We start from the raw sequence: 15,364 nt of genomic DNA on the forward strand, positions 1-15,364 counted from the left end.
TTGGTAATTAAAAATACAAAAGCACTAATTCAAAGGGATACCTACACCCCTGTGTTTATTGCAGCGTATTTACAGTAGCTAAACTATGGAAGCTTCCCAAGGGTCTATCGACTGATGAAGGGATAAACAAGAGGGTGTGTGTGTGTGTGTGTGTGTGTGTATATATATATATATACAATGGAATATTACTCAGCCATAAAATCTTGCCAATGGAGCTAGAGAGGGTAATGCTAAGTTAAATTCGTCAGAGAAAGAGAAATATCTTATGATTTCACTTACATGTGAATTTAAGAAATAACAACAAAAGCGAGCAAAGAGACAGAGAGCGAGAGGCAAAATAAGAGACAGACAGACTCCTAACTATAGAAAACAGACTGATGGGCTGCCAGAGAGGAGGAGGGTGAGGGCATGGGTGATGGGGATTAAGGAGTGCACGTTTTGTGATGAGCGGTGGGTGTTGCATAGAACTGTTGAATCACTATATTGTATACCTGAAACTAATATTACACTGTATGTTAACTATATTGGAGGAAAAGAGAACTAATGTTCTCAACACAAAATTACCTATGTGAAACCAATACAAATACCAATTATTAACCATAACTGGTGGGTAAGTATTGGAACAGTTTTGGTAAATTTCAGAAATGGACCCTAGTATATGAATGATTAAGAATTACCATTAAGTGGAGCGAATAGTATTATGAATAACTGAAGCTAGAAAAAAAAAACTGAAATGATACAAAGCTGCTGTAAAGATGACTTTCTAAATTTAAAGATGAAAAAATCACAAAAGCAAAAATTATAAAACATTTTTATATATAAAGATATAAAAATAGACAGTCAAAGTGAGGAAATATATTTAAAAGGTAAATATTGACGCTCAATGAGCTAATGTGTATAAATCAATAAGAAAAAGACTAAGAACACAATTCACAGAGAATGAAATACAAATGGACTAATAAATACTTAAAAAAATGCCCAACTTCATTAGTACTCACAGAAAGGTAAATTAAGATAAAAGAAAACGTTCTATTTTATTAAATTAACAAAAAGCTTTAAAAATGAGAATATTCAACCAAAGCATGTTCATAAACTAATACGAAAAGTTGGTGAAATTAGAATAATGCCTTTGGAAATCAGTTTGGCAACATGCACCAAAAAGTCTTAAACTATCCTTTTCTAATCCATATCCTAAGAATCATAAATATTTGTCAACCATTTATGCATAAATGTATCACATTGAAAAGATGGCAATAGCTGTGTTCTGTGACCTCATTATGACTAATGAAAATTACATTCGATATGATATATCCAGTGAATGCAATGACACAGGTATTGCAAATTACAAATTAAGAATCACAAAAGTAACAGGAAACATTCAGAAAGTTCAGTGAGATGCTAAACAGCATATTCACTACTATCATACAGCTATTATTGAAAGGTAGAAAATTTTAAAACTGAAAGAAGGATGTGCCAAAATAGTAAAAGGGATTTTTTGGATAGGAGGATTATGGGTAATGGTCTTTTGATCAACTACTTTTTAGGTGTTTTCTGTAACACAACAGTATTATTTTTAAATGGGAAAAACAGAATGAACTTGGTTATTCTTAAAAATAAAATGCCTTCAAAGGAAGGAAAATTTAAATGAAAATATTGAGATGACATTGGATTTAATATTTCGTTAAAAATTTTTGTTTCCTATCAGGTTTTAACTTTCCAGGTGGATAGAACAGAGAATTGCAGAGAGGCTCTATATGATAGACCAGAGGGTCGGGGCAAATCACACAAAAAATACAGCCCTTGTTCTTGCTGTCAACTCAACCAGATGACACTTTGGCCAATACTAAATGAATCAGTGTTCAAATATAAGAATGTCTGGTAAATTAGGCAGTAGTCAATTATCTTAAAATGATTCCAGAAACATTAAAATCAATGTTAAACCTTTCTGATCTCCATTTTAGTTAATACTTTAAGATATTTTTGAGAACACTTCATGAATTTCAAGTTTACTCTTTTAAACAAGAAACTGTGCTTAGATGGGTTTTTTTTCCCCTCCTGGAAGAAACATGTGTGACACATTAAGGTACTCAGTTTGCTTTATTAAAGATAAAATATGTCTGTAAAAGTGAAAGTAAAAAAGGCAAAAAAGGCATCTCTGTCTACCCCTGGGGAAACTTTAGGTGAATTTGCAGCCCTGAGTTGTAAACTATGGTAATTTAGCAGTGAAGTTGATGGATTTTAATTAAAGCCTTCTGCAATCCTTAGTGGCTTAGAGGTGGAAGAGATAGAATTTTGAGGGAATGAAATGTAACTACAATTTACTTAATTCTTTTGCTTCTAAGTTAGTGATATCTTCTAGTTTTGAAATATATACATACATACCTTTGTAAAACTATAATTTTTATATTTTTTTCCAAGAGCTTTTCATTAAATTTCAAAATATACAGAAGTACAGAAAACAGTGTAGTGAACACACCCTTCCCTTCAAGCACCCATCACACAAGTTTAGCAATTATTATTTACAGCTAATCTTGTTTCATCTACATACCCGCCTATTTCCCTGGTCATGCTAGACTATTTTGATTGAAATCTCAGACACAATTTTGTTTGTAAAATTTCAGGATAAGTCTCTAAAAGATACTTTATAACATATTCACGACAACAATGTCATGTCTACAGAAAAAAAAAAAAGTATTCAAATTTTTCAGACTGCCTTTGCCCATACTTGTTTAGATTAGAATATATGTAGGTTCCATTTATTGCAATTGGTTGATAAGTCTCTTAAGACTCTTTTAATCAATACATTTCCCTCCATCACTTTTTCCCTCCCTTAGAGTATTTTGTTGAAAAAAAAACAAGTTACTTGTCCAGTAGAATTTCCCGGTTTTCTGTAAGTTGTTCTATAACGAGTTTTATAACAGTGTGAAAATACTGGGACTACAAGAATAGACCAGGGGACCAGTGTCATCTACAACCAATGACCAGTTAGAATAAAAGCACTACTTGTGAGTAAACTAAAGGGGGAAATGTTCTACCGTTTAACTGTACATATAGGTGATCCCACCTTCTTTTTTCACAGTAGTTTATTAAATTGCTAATAACCAGTACAAATAGCAAATCTGATAGTACTCACCAGTCTTCATTTCTAATAAGCGCTTTTTCTTTTGTTGGCGTTCAAGTCTTTCTTTCTCTGCCAATTCTTTGGCTATTTGAGCACGTTTTTCCCTTTCCTCTGCCTCTCTTTTTTTGATGTTCTCCTTTCTTGCTTGCTGTTACAAATAAATTTTGGAATATGATCAATTTTTCAAATCAGCGATTCCACAAAAATTATTAATCTGAAGAACTGTGATTAAATATCTTTTAGATAATGGCTATGTCTAATATTAGTAACATGGTCTTTTAAAAGATTAGCACAGGAACCCTTGTTAAATACGGATCTATAAATACAACGTATGTTTGAAGCACCTGCATCTTAGTGGAATCAACTAAGAGAAGGGAGACAGAAACTAAAAATAAAAATCATTTAATTTACAAATCAAAACTGCTTCCTTATATATATTTCCAAAAGAGGGTCTAGCAAATGTATTAGAGCCTTCCATACATCTTCTTCAGGTAAACTACCAAGTACCAGAAAAGTAGTCAAAGAAATGGCAGAAAAGAGTTGAAATTTTGCAATGACTGTTTCATGTTATAGTCCATCACTTAACAATTTCTCTCACATGAAGACAAGTGTCATAGGATGACTAGAGGAATATTTGGCATTTCAAAGCTAGACCGCTAACTTCTTCTCAAAACCAATAACATGGGAACTATAGGATCCTGAATAGATATGTGGTTTAATTTCTTATTTTCTAAGTTTTGTACAGATCAAGAAACCCCTCTCACCTGGCATTAGTATGAATTAACAGGTAGACAAAGACTTTTCTATGTGCCAACAAACAGGATAGCACATATTATAGTCTCTGATAAAGACTGTGTTCGCAGTACCAAGGGATTCAAATGGACTATCTAACTGTTCATTTATCACTAATAGTATTAAATAGAAAACTATATAACTAAACTTTAACAAGTAGGTGGCTTATGTTATTTTGGGGGAGAACTTTCATTTCTCTATCTTGTTTGTGTTAACCCTAGTGAAAGTGCGTGGTCGTCATTAGAAATCAAATAGCAAAATTTAATAATGTTGACCAAAATGATGAAAAGTACATGGGGAAAAAAGGAGGAAAAAAAAGCCTAGAGTACAGGCCATTCGAATTCATCCATCCATCCCTTCATGCGATAAATATCAAGACACTGAGTAGTAAGTGGTATTCGGAAAAGCACTCGACATGTATGTGTCATATTTGTATATGACAAATATATGCATGGATGTATCTATAGGTCTAAAGCAAGTTTTTATTCTGTGTGATAGGGTGGACCAAGAAGCAAAGATAGATAATAAATAAAAAGAGTTTGAGAAATATTCTACCATGAAAAAAAAATTGATGTGATAGAATGCTTGGGAAGCTACATTACAGTGAGGCGGTCAGATAAGGCCTCACTCACTGTTTGATTCATGCTGAATCTTCAATGCTAAACAGCTAACTAGGTGATAACCTGGGGCAAGTACAAATGCAAAGGCTGTGGGTGGGTTTGAAAGAAAGATATAAGGCCAGTGTGATGACAGAAGAGGAGGTGAGGAGATACATCGAAGCCTGATCATCAACTTAGGGTGTGCAAGCCAAGATAGGAAGGTGGCATTTTCTTGGAAAATAACTGGAGATTTTTAAGCAGGAGAGTGCAAGACCAAGCACTCTAAGGTACAAGAAGAACCTTTGTTACAAATGATCTTTTCAAAGATACTTATATTATGAACAGTCTTGGAAGACAGAGATAGGGTCTCACTCTTAAATAAATGGATTTGTTCAGTGACCAGTAGGAAAACTGGGGCAAAGGTCAAAACGTCTTACTACCCTTCAAAAAAGATTGGGTTCCCTAAGTTCAGGATTTCATTCCAGTAATACAAGCCACTGTGCACATAGGTATGAAATCTGGCCTTCTTCACACTGCCCTATGGGAATATAGACTCAGGAATCTATACAACCATTGACTCTGGCTAGTGCTATTGCTGTACTAAATCCTTTGACTCCACAGTCTTGTGTTTTTTGCCAACATCCATGAAACGATGGCAGGCTAACAAGCTAAATTCTACTCCTCACAGTTCATGACATACATGAACACTATTACTACTAAGCTAAGAAATGCCAGCGGCCATAATAGATGCTTTCCCATGCAATCCCTCCGATCCTCAAAATGGATTCTGCATTCTCTATTTGGCATAGGATGGTTCAAGAGTTGCTCATTATAATGAATGTAGGAAGAGCCGGGACGCGAAGGCTGCCTATAGGGTATGTGCTTTCCACCACGCTGCTTCAGACGTACAGGAGTGTGTGTAGAGCACCAACTCTAAGACAACGGCTGCTATAAAAATCAACACAAAAAAGGTCAGAAAAGGGAGCATTAAAGTAGAAGACAAGTGTGGTTTCAAAGATAAGCATGTATACGTGTGTGCGCAGGCACGCACACGGGTAACCATGTGTGTATAGGTAAGGGAGACAGGGATGACTGGATTGTGGTAGAGAAAAGGGTAACTATTCAGAAATCAAAACTGTATTTCTTGCTTCAGGGAAATGAGTAAGAGGAAACTACGATAAAAAAAAATATATATTTCATGTAGCTTACCTATTAAACTTATTAAAGTACAAAATTTTCCAATGTAAATTTTCCTACTTTAATGACTGGATGCATTTCAATGAGAACCCTTAATAGACAACCTATTACCAGACATAAATGCCACAACCTTTTAGTATTCCACTGGGCAATAAAAATCAAAATTACTTCCTAAGACCTATAAAAATAATGTTTACATTTAAGGAATAAGGTCTGAAGTAGTTCCTAAAGTTATTTTGTTTTATGGAAAATGCACTATTGATTTTCATTTAAAAGCCAATCTCATTTAAAACATATCTTATTCTGACATTATAACTACTAGAGGAATTTTGGCTGGAAAAATACCAACAGACAGCATAGAAATAGGTATTTAGTCTGAAAGTAATATCCCAGTTCAAACAGTAATTGGGAATTTTCTTTTGTTCTAAATGTTGAGAAGCAAAAGTAGCAGAAAACAGAAAAGATGAACAGTTAGAGAACCACATGTTTCTAGACACAATTGCCTCTTGGTTACTTCCATTCTACATACAAAGCTAGAATGAAAAGTTATGAGCTGTACATGAAGATAGCTATAGGACATTAATTTTTTTATCCTCTCATTTTAATTTTTTATTTTTAGTATAGTTCACACACAAAGTTACATTAGTTTCAAGTGCACAACTTAAGTGATTTGACGAGTTCATATGCATTATTTGATGTTTACCTTATTCTCGACCTGGTTTTCTATTTAGTCAACTGGCAAATAAATTGAACTGTACCAAGTACTTCCAGTTATGCAGTGCCAAAAAAAACTTCTCTGGGTGCTTGCAGAATGTCCCTGAGATAGCCTGGCAAATGCTCCTGGCAAGAGATCCTGAAGGATCTCTTGGCAATGACCACAGACGGTTTTAAAACTTCAGCCACATTTTGACTGTTCACTTCGAAGTCATAATCAATAATTTACCTGAGCTCCTAAGGCTCACGTGCATTTTATGGTAATAGGAGACCCTAAAATAGCTCTATAAAAACACATAGTTAATAAATAAGTGTATACAAACAGAGATAAATGTCAAATATGTGTACATACGTGTGTGTATTCCAAAAGAAAATGAACACACAATTATTTCCCATCATAATTTGTGTTCTGCATAATATAATGAGAACGTTGCCACAAGTTTAAATATACATTATAACATCACACCTTTTTGTTCCAGAGAAACCAAAATGACCCAAAGCCAGTGACTTTCAATAAGCACATGTGCGTGTGTGCGCATGTGTATGTTTGTAGAATTTAGAATGGTCTGGCAGAACGTAATAAGCTGTGACTATTCTCCTAAACATTATCTTTGAGATTTTTTTTTTAATTTCATCATCTTTTTTATAAATTTCTATGGCTTTCTTTCTCTACTCAACATATTTCTCGAATTCATTCACATTTTTAGATATAAATAGAATCTCTTTTTTACTGCTTATAATATTACTTTATTACTCACTCACCTATCGGTGGGATTTGAACTGCTTTGGGTTTTTGGCTATGATGAACAATGCTGAAAGCAGCAATTTTGCACATGTCTCCCTGTACCTACATGTAAAAGTTTTTTAATGGTAGATCCTATTACGTGGTTCTTAAATATGTTTAGAAATTGTTGACAGTTTCTTTAAGTGAAAGAGAACTGAACGTTTTAGAATGTAACACACAAGCAGTAAGGATAAGTATTCTTCGTTGATGCTTTTTGTTTTTGTTCTAAGGAGTGCTGGGTCCCCTTGTAAAATATTATTTGACAGTGTGGATTATGATCAAAATAGTTTGAAAGCCACTCCTCTCTCAGGTAGGAGTGGAGCTGGGTGATGAATAAAAGGAGAATCCTCTTCCATTTTACTACATGGTGTGTCAAAATGTTTCCTAAATGGTTGTGCCAAAAGATACAGCTACCATCAGCGCATAATCATAGCCTACATACTAACCAAATTGTTATCATCAGTCTTCTATTTGGCAAGCTTATAATAGTATCACATGGTGCTTTTAACTGGTATTTCTATGGTTACTAATTAGCTGAAGTTGCTTCTCACATGTTTATGAAACATTTGTATTTCCTACTCTGTGAAATGCCAATTGTATCTTTTACCCACATTTCTATTAGGTTATCATTTTCTATTAGGTTATCAATTTGCAGTTCTTTAAATATTCTGGATAGTAATCTTTAGTCAGTTAATTTTGTAAGTAGATTTTGGATTTTAACTGTCATACTTCATTTACTTGTGTAGTCCTTCAGTAAACAAAAGTTCTTAAATGTAGTCAAAAATATCTTTTCTCTTACTGCTAGCACCTTTTATAACTTATTTAAGAAATTCTTCCCTACTTCAAAGACAAAAAGATTCTTCTAAACTTTCTTCTTAAAAATTTAATAATCCTGTTCACACTTTAGTAGCTACTTTATCTGGAGTCACTGTTTTTGAATGGTGTGAGGTAAGGAACCTATTTGCTTTTTCCTATGGAAAAAGGTTGAACTGTAACTTTCACAACTAACCCACTCTATGCCCACTGATTGGCAAAGTCATCTCTTCTGGATTTGAAGTAGCCATACATGTGCTATCGTTGGTGACTTTTTCAGTCCATCTGGTCCAATATATCCCTGTTTGCATCAGTAACACCGTCCAAAATATTATAGCTTATGCCTGATTTTTCTTCTTTAGAATTGTTTTCCCTTTTCTTGAGCCTTTCCCCAGTCACCTATTTTGCAGAGAAAACTTACTGAAGTTTTTGAAAAGGCATATTAGGATTTTGAACAGGATTTTCTCTGACTCTGCAGATTTTATGTAAATAAAATTGGTATCTTTACAATATTAAGTTTATTTATAAACATAATGTGGCTGTCCATTAACTTGGGCCTTTTTAAAGTCTTAAAAAAATTATACTTTTTCCGTTTAGGTCTTAGACATTTTATGTTAGATTTAATCTCTGTATTTTCTATCATTCTTTTAAATGGTATCTTTAAAAAAATTATGATTTCTAATGTTTTGTAACTAATGCACATTTTATATATTCCATTGATAAAAATTTATTTCCAATAATTTTCTTGTGGCTTCCTTTTCATATTATTAATAGACAACCATATAGAATGGTTACTTGGTTATCAAATTTTCTATTTCTTATTTCTTGTTTTATCATACTGTAGGAACTAAATTCCTATTGTTAGGCTAAGAAGGCTCTCTCTGTCCCTAGTACTCTACTTAGGGGTAGAGGGTTTGACTGGTTTATTGTTCTTATTTTAAAATCTGAACAAGGGTTGAATTTTATCAAATGTTTTCCTCAATCTATTTAAAGTCTTAATGCAGTAAATTATATTAATGGATAGTCTAATATTAAACCACACTTTCATTTCTGGGATAAACTCAACTTGGACATGAAGCACTTTCTTTTTGAGCATTTGGTCATTGTGCATAGATATCTATATTCTATCAGTTTAGAATAATCATTTCATTAAATTTGGTAAAACTCAACTCAAAGACTTTTTGGGCCAAGTATTTAATTTGTTCAAAGATTCTAAAGAAGTCATCTTATAGGCTTATTCCAGCTTTCTTTTTCTTTTAAAGTGGTTTTAATATGTAGTAGTTTTTCTAGGAACCTACCTATTTCATCAACCTAATTCTATTTTACTTGCCTACAAATTATGCTTGGCTCTTTTTACTATCTTCTGTATCTGTAATTATAATCCTTGTTATATCCTCAATAGCTCCTTTTTCTTGATTAATCTTTTCAGAAATACAAGTAGGGGAGGAGCAAAGGGAGAGGGAACAGACCCCCCCTGAGCAGGGAGCCCCAGGTGGGGCTGGATCCCAGGACCCTGAGATCCTGATCTGAGCCAAAGGCAGATTCTTAACTCACTGAGCCATCTGAGTGCCCCCTAATTGTCTTTTCCAAAATAATGACAATTTTGCTTTTCAAAAATTCTCTAAGTCCTTTTTCCTTCATTCCTTTGTTTCCTTATTTTTTCCTAGGATTATACAATTCCTTCTTAACTTCTGAGGTCATGCTTACTCCCCCCCCGCCCAGTCATTCCAATCTTTTAACATAAGCATTTCGGGTACAATTTTTTTTATACCACTATCACTGCATTCCATAAATCATGGAGTATTCTCACTATTGTTCAGGACTAATTTTTCTCTATGATTTCTTCCTTAACATGAGTTATTTCATGTAATTTCAGAATTTTCAAGACAGAGGTTTTAAAATTTCATCCTTTTTCCAATTTGATTGCTAATTGCATATTATAGTAGTTAATGAAGAAAGCTGCAGCTTGGAAATTTATCAAGATTTCATTCATGGTCTCTCGTACATGATTACTTAGGTGAAAGCGCCACTTATGACTGAGAAGTGTACTCCTAATTGTCGAGTTGGGTTCTCTCTATATTAATCAAATCAACTCTATTAATTGAATTGTTTAAATCTCCCATATCTTTAATGCTATATCAATTAGAGAACTTTGTTGAAGTTTCCCCCAATATAATGCCAAATCTGTCAAGTCTCTAGAAATTAAAAATTTTTACATGTCTCTTTTGGTGCTATGTTATTATGCTCATGCCAATTTTTGAACTGTATCTTTCGGATGAATTAAGCTTTCTATCATGAAGTAACGTCCCCTTATCTTAAGTCTATTTTGTCTGTTATCAACATAGTTTCCCTTTTTCTTTTGGCTAATATTGTATTCATTAGCTGTTCTTTCACACTTCTCTGCATACCTGGGTTATAGGTAGGTCTCAAACAGCATAAGGCTAGGTTTTGTTTATCCAATCTTAGTCTTCTAAAAATTTTATTGTGGTTTATAAAATATTTGTTTCTACCACTTTATTTTAATCCTTCTATTGGTTCTTCTTTATGCATCTTATTAATTTTCTTTGTATGTCTTTCTCGGTCAATTTCTCCTCCTGTGATTTGGAATGTATACTGGATACAGCTATCCTTTTACTGCTTATCCTTGTAATTTTATCACACAAATTAATTAACAAGACCTGAAAGTTCACTGATAGCTCTATCTCCCTTCTTCTCCTTTGAACAATACAGAAAAGATTAAACACCTGAACTCCAAATACCTTGTTCAACTTATTTCACAATTCTGTCCAGGAGTTAAGCTCTGAACCCCCTTTTCTACAAAACAAGTTAGACACTGTTTTATTGTATACTTTCTTTATATTTAGTTTCATAGTAGATATGAAATTTGTCTCTCAATTCTTTCTTTCTGAAGAAAAAAAATGTTGCCTCTTTAAATATATTCTTTAAAGTAGGGGTCAGCAAAATATACTTGCGAGTTGGCCAGCAGTTTCTAGAAATATCTGGATTGGACATAGCCACACTCTGTCACTTACATACCACTTACGATGGCTTTTATACTGCTACTGCAGAGCTGAGTAATTTTTAACATCTGGTTTGCAAGTATTTATTACCTGGGCCATTAAACAGTTAGCCAATCCCTGCTTTGGGAGCTCCTTTAACAGAGAGATGTTCATGAAAAACAACCCTTTGCCCTTAAAGATTTCCCCAACTTTCTCACAAGACAGCCATGTTTTAAAATAGCTTATATTGTAGTGGGAGTGATCTTTGAGTCTATACTATATTGTGAGAAAATTCTCATAAGTAGGTTTTTATAAAAGACTGATCAACACATGGATCTTTATTTCTTAAATTTAAAAATTAAAAAATCTACGTGTGTATCACCTCCTTCCAAAAAGTTTACTGGTCTATATTCCAAACATACTTTTTCTTGTCAAAAATATTTGTCTTAGGGGCGCCTGGGTGGCTCAGTGGGTTTAGCCGCTGCCTTCGGCTCAGGTCATGATCTCAGGGTCCTGGGATCGAGTCCCGCATTGGGCTTTCCGCTCAGCAGGGAGCCTGCTTCCCTCTCTCTCTCCCTGCCTCTCTGCCTACTTGTGATCTCTCTCTGTCAAATAAATAAATAAAATCTTTAAAAAATATATATTTGTCTTATTTTATAAGAGAAAAATTATAGTATAAAAATGAGAATATAAAACACAAGTGGACTTCCACAGACGCTTTTTAATCATACTGAAACTCCATTTCTGACTCTTAGCCCATTTAAATAATTTTGTCTACCCAACTCAACATTTTCAACATATGATAATATTCTATATATATTGTTAACTTTGAAAATGAGCTTATTATATGAAAAAACATTGAAAAGTTTATAAATGTCTTCTTGTTCAGAGTTATATTTCTTTCAACATTAATGAATATTTAAACTATGCAAACCAGCGATCTCTTCAGTTTTCACTAAACTCAAAAGTTTTTCTTCTTACTTAAGTATTTAATTTTTATCTCAGATCCCTAAGATAAGATTAGACAAACTGAATTTAAATCTGCATGCTTCCCAGAGGGATGGGTATCCGGTACTATAAAAACACAGGCTAATTCTCTCAGAGTAAACAACACGCAAGAGTCCAACACATTCCCATTAAATGCTTTTTTAGCAGTTAACTCAATTTTGAGAAGACTCAATGTCAAACATACTAAATGACTGCTTTCTAGAAATTCCCCATGACCACATTTTCAGGAAGAAATGGGAAATATTTTAACTAAGAAAACCTTAAATATGTATTCCTGTACATATTCCCATACTGAAACACAGAAGAATCGTTTTTCTTATAATTAACACCAGTCACAACAGTCTTTAAGAATATAAAACATATGTGACCTATTTGCCCATTTTCTGCTAAGATTTTCTTTTGTAACTAAATACAAAATTTCTCCTACAGACAAAAAACAAAAAAATTTAAAAAAAACCCAGAAACAATGGACAATAACTACCTTGTGGAAAATGAGTTATTCTTAGAAATCCCTACTTCAACAGTATAAGTAGATGCTTTAGAAAGGAATCTAGAATTACAGTAAAAATTTAATTATATTCTCTGATATTACCAAATTCAATGAAAAAATGCTGTCAATGAGAATAGGAAAGCATCATATACTATATACTGGCACAAACAATTCATCATCTTAACATTCGATATAAGGTAATACTGGTTGAACTTTTCATGTCTATGAAGCTTAGGAAAATGGGAAACTATCCTTTGAGAATGTCCCCAAGAATGTGCAGGTGCTGATGACTAAACTATTTCAGCTTCAAGGTGCTGTTTTTGGTAAAATCAGTTTCAGATGAAACAGCAAATTACCTATAAGCCTATTAGAGACTTAACATTATTGAACCTATATAATTACGCAATGAGTTTGTTGGTGATTTTGTCACACATTTTTTTTTAAAAGATTTTATTTATTTATTTGACAGGGAGAGATCACAGTAGACAGAGAGGCAGGCAGAGAGAGAGAGGGGGGGGAAGCAGGCTCTCCGCTCAGCAGAGAGCCCAATGTGGGACTCGATCCCAGGACCCTGAGATCATGACCTGAGCCGAAGGCAGAGGCTTAACCCACTGAGCCACCCAGGTGCCCCGATTTTGTCACACATTTTACAACATTCTCAAATACATGAGATAGAGTTCAACCTATTCTACAACTTCTCTAATAGAAGAAGTATGGAATATTCACAATTACAGCTTCCCAAAGTATAACTGGATTTTCCATTAAATGTGTTTTCTTCATTTGTGCTCTGAAGTAGTATAAAAATACTGTTTTCCCACAATCGTGAGGCTTGAAGAAAGGCACAGCTGGGCACAAGAAGGTAGTCATGAAGTGTAGTGCTTAAAGGGAGGCTTAGCGATAGGGTAGTTTTGTTTGTTTTTGAGCTACTGCTAATTACCTCTTCAAGGAAAACCCCAGCTAAAGACCTACAATTTCCATGTAAATCTGGAAATGTTTAAGACATAACATTAAAAGTAGGCTTAAGTAAACGTAGACCAGTATATCTGATGTATAAAGAGGATGCCATTTTATTCATTTTTGTTTGTAGTCTCCTACTTTAATGTTGTCTTTTCAACTACATGGATTAATATACTTATTACTATGTATTAGTTTATTTATTTTCCCTCCACTGCCTATCAACAGTTGACCTTATCATTTTATTAGAACAATCTAGTCTTTGCCTTTTGCTATTATTATTTCAGTGAACAAAATATTTAAAAAGTAAAAGGAAAGTAAAAATTACCAGTCATTTAATCATATAGAACCTGTCATCAGATGTACTTATAACCCCACTGAGTAAGGCATAGTAAGAATAAATTCTTTCAGTAAAGAGAAAATTTAAGTCGATTAGTCTAGCTGCGTTTCACTGTGAAAAGTCTAAAAAGTAAAGATTAGAAGAACCTATCAGAATTATTTTCAAGGTTGTAAACCCCAAATATTCAGCACTGGAATAGGTCTAATTCCTTAAAAAATCAGATGCTAAAGGATATAAAGAAAACATCCTACAGCTAAAATATTTGTTTTGTTCTAGGTTTGGAGCTTTATACCTCCCAGTATGATCTCAGAAAACAATACTGCCACTAAAGACATTTTTTACGCTGTAAACTCACAAAATCAAGCAAGGAGAGAAGGTATTTCTTATAATAATTACACAAGTGGGCTCAACATCCAACCATGGGACTTTTACATGCTTTTCATTGGTCTGATAACACCATGAGTCAATCTACGAGATTTAAGGAGCATACAGGGAAAAGCGTAGTGCTTTGAAGTTCCTATTGGTCAGCTAGTTAGTCCATACAATGGTCATCAGGAATGACATTTAAAGTTGACAAGCATCAAATTTGTGTGACTTAAATAATCAGTTTTGTTCTGGTTGTCCTCTTTACCAAGAAAATTTTATACTAAAAATATCCTCTCATTGGATGAGTTCATTTTTGTTTGGCAAATCACTACTTTAGTCTCAGTATTCAGTAGAAGAACAAATTGTATTTGATCAATCCATGCAGCAAGATTAAATGAGTTATAACTGATTTTATATTTGTTCACTACACAGTGTATTTCAACTGCATGAACCAAAAATTAACTTAAAGTCCTCAAGTAGCATGAATGATGGATCTTTAACAGGATGAAACATAACTTGAACAAAATTGTAGAAATAATCTAAACACAGAACTATTGATGAAAAACAGCTATTTATTTAGTTCAAAGTGTCTATGTGGAAACATAAAATAAAAAGGGGACACAATACTTAAAATATTGATCCTGTTATAATGACATGGTGAAGGTAAAAATTACTTCTATTCTTTGGGGATAGCTAACTTATTTTGAGTGTGCATGTACATTTTGTGATTTGATCTTCAATATGGAACATCCCCAAGGAATACATGGTGTTATTAAAAGAAAACAGGCTCAGTAAGGTTAAGTAACTTGCCCATGGTTCTAACACCCCACGTGCTCTGATGCCAGAGCCTGACTCTCAGCCGAGGCCATCTTCCCCAAAATAAGGCAGATGGCAAAATACCACTGTCAAAATTAAGCAGCCAGGGTTAGGCTTCCCGTAGGCCAAGTTCATAAATCACTTTAGATCTGAAGAAATGAGGGTGAATTCTTCCTCTGTGATTGTCATTACACAATTCAGCCATTACATAGTTCTATGCAGGGAAGGATGTTTAGGGAGAAACTGTTTCGACTTTAGGGACAAGAAAAACTGCAATGTTCAGCACATACACCCAAACCCAGTGCATGAAAAAGAAAATATCTAACAGAGGCTACCCCACCTTTTATGTATGCATTAGTAATCGCTTTTAA

General features: G+C 33.8%; 1 protein-coding gene across 2 annotated transcripts in view; it reads right to left on the bottom strand.

The window, feature by feature from the left end:
- DIAPH3 (diaphanous related formin 3) overlaps positions 1-15,364 on the bottom strand; it is a 512,938-nt gene that overhangs the window by 165,022 nt on the left and 332,552 nt on the right. For both annotated transcript variants that reach the window (XM_044249843.1, XM_044249842.1), the window contains one exon: positions 3,134-3,269. In XM_044249843.1, the coding sequence (XP_044105778.1) occupies positions 3,134-3,269 (136 nt within the window). The remainder of the gene's footprint in view (positions 1-3,133; positions 3,270-15,364) is intronic.

Source organism: Neovison vison, chromosome 5, assembly GCF_020171115.1.
Source record: "Neovison vison isolate M4711 chromosome 5, ASM_NN_V1, whole genome shotgun sequence".
Lineage (NCBI taxonomy): Eukaryota > Metazoa > Chordata > Mammalia > Carnivora > Mustelidae > Neogale > Neogale vison.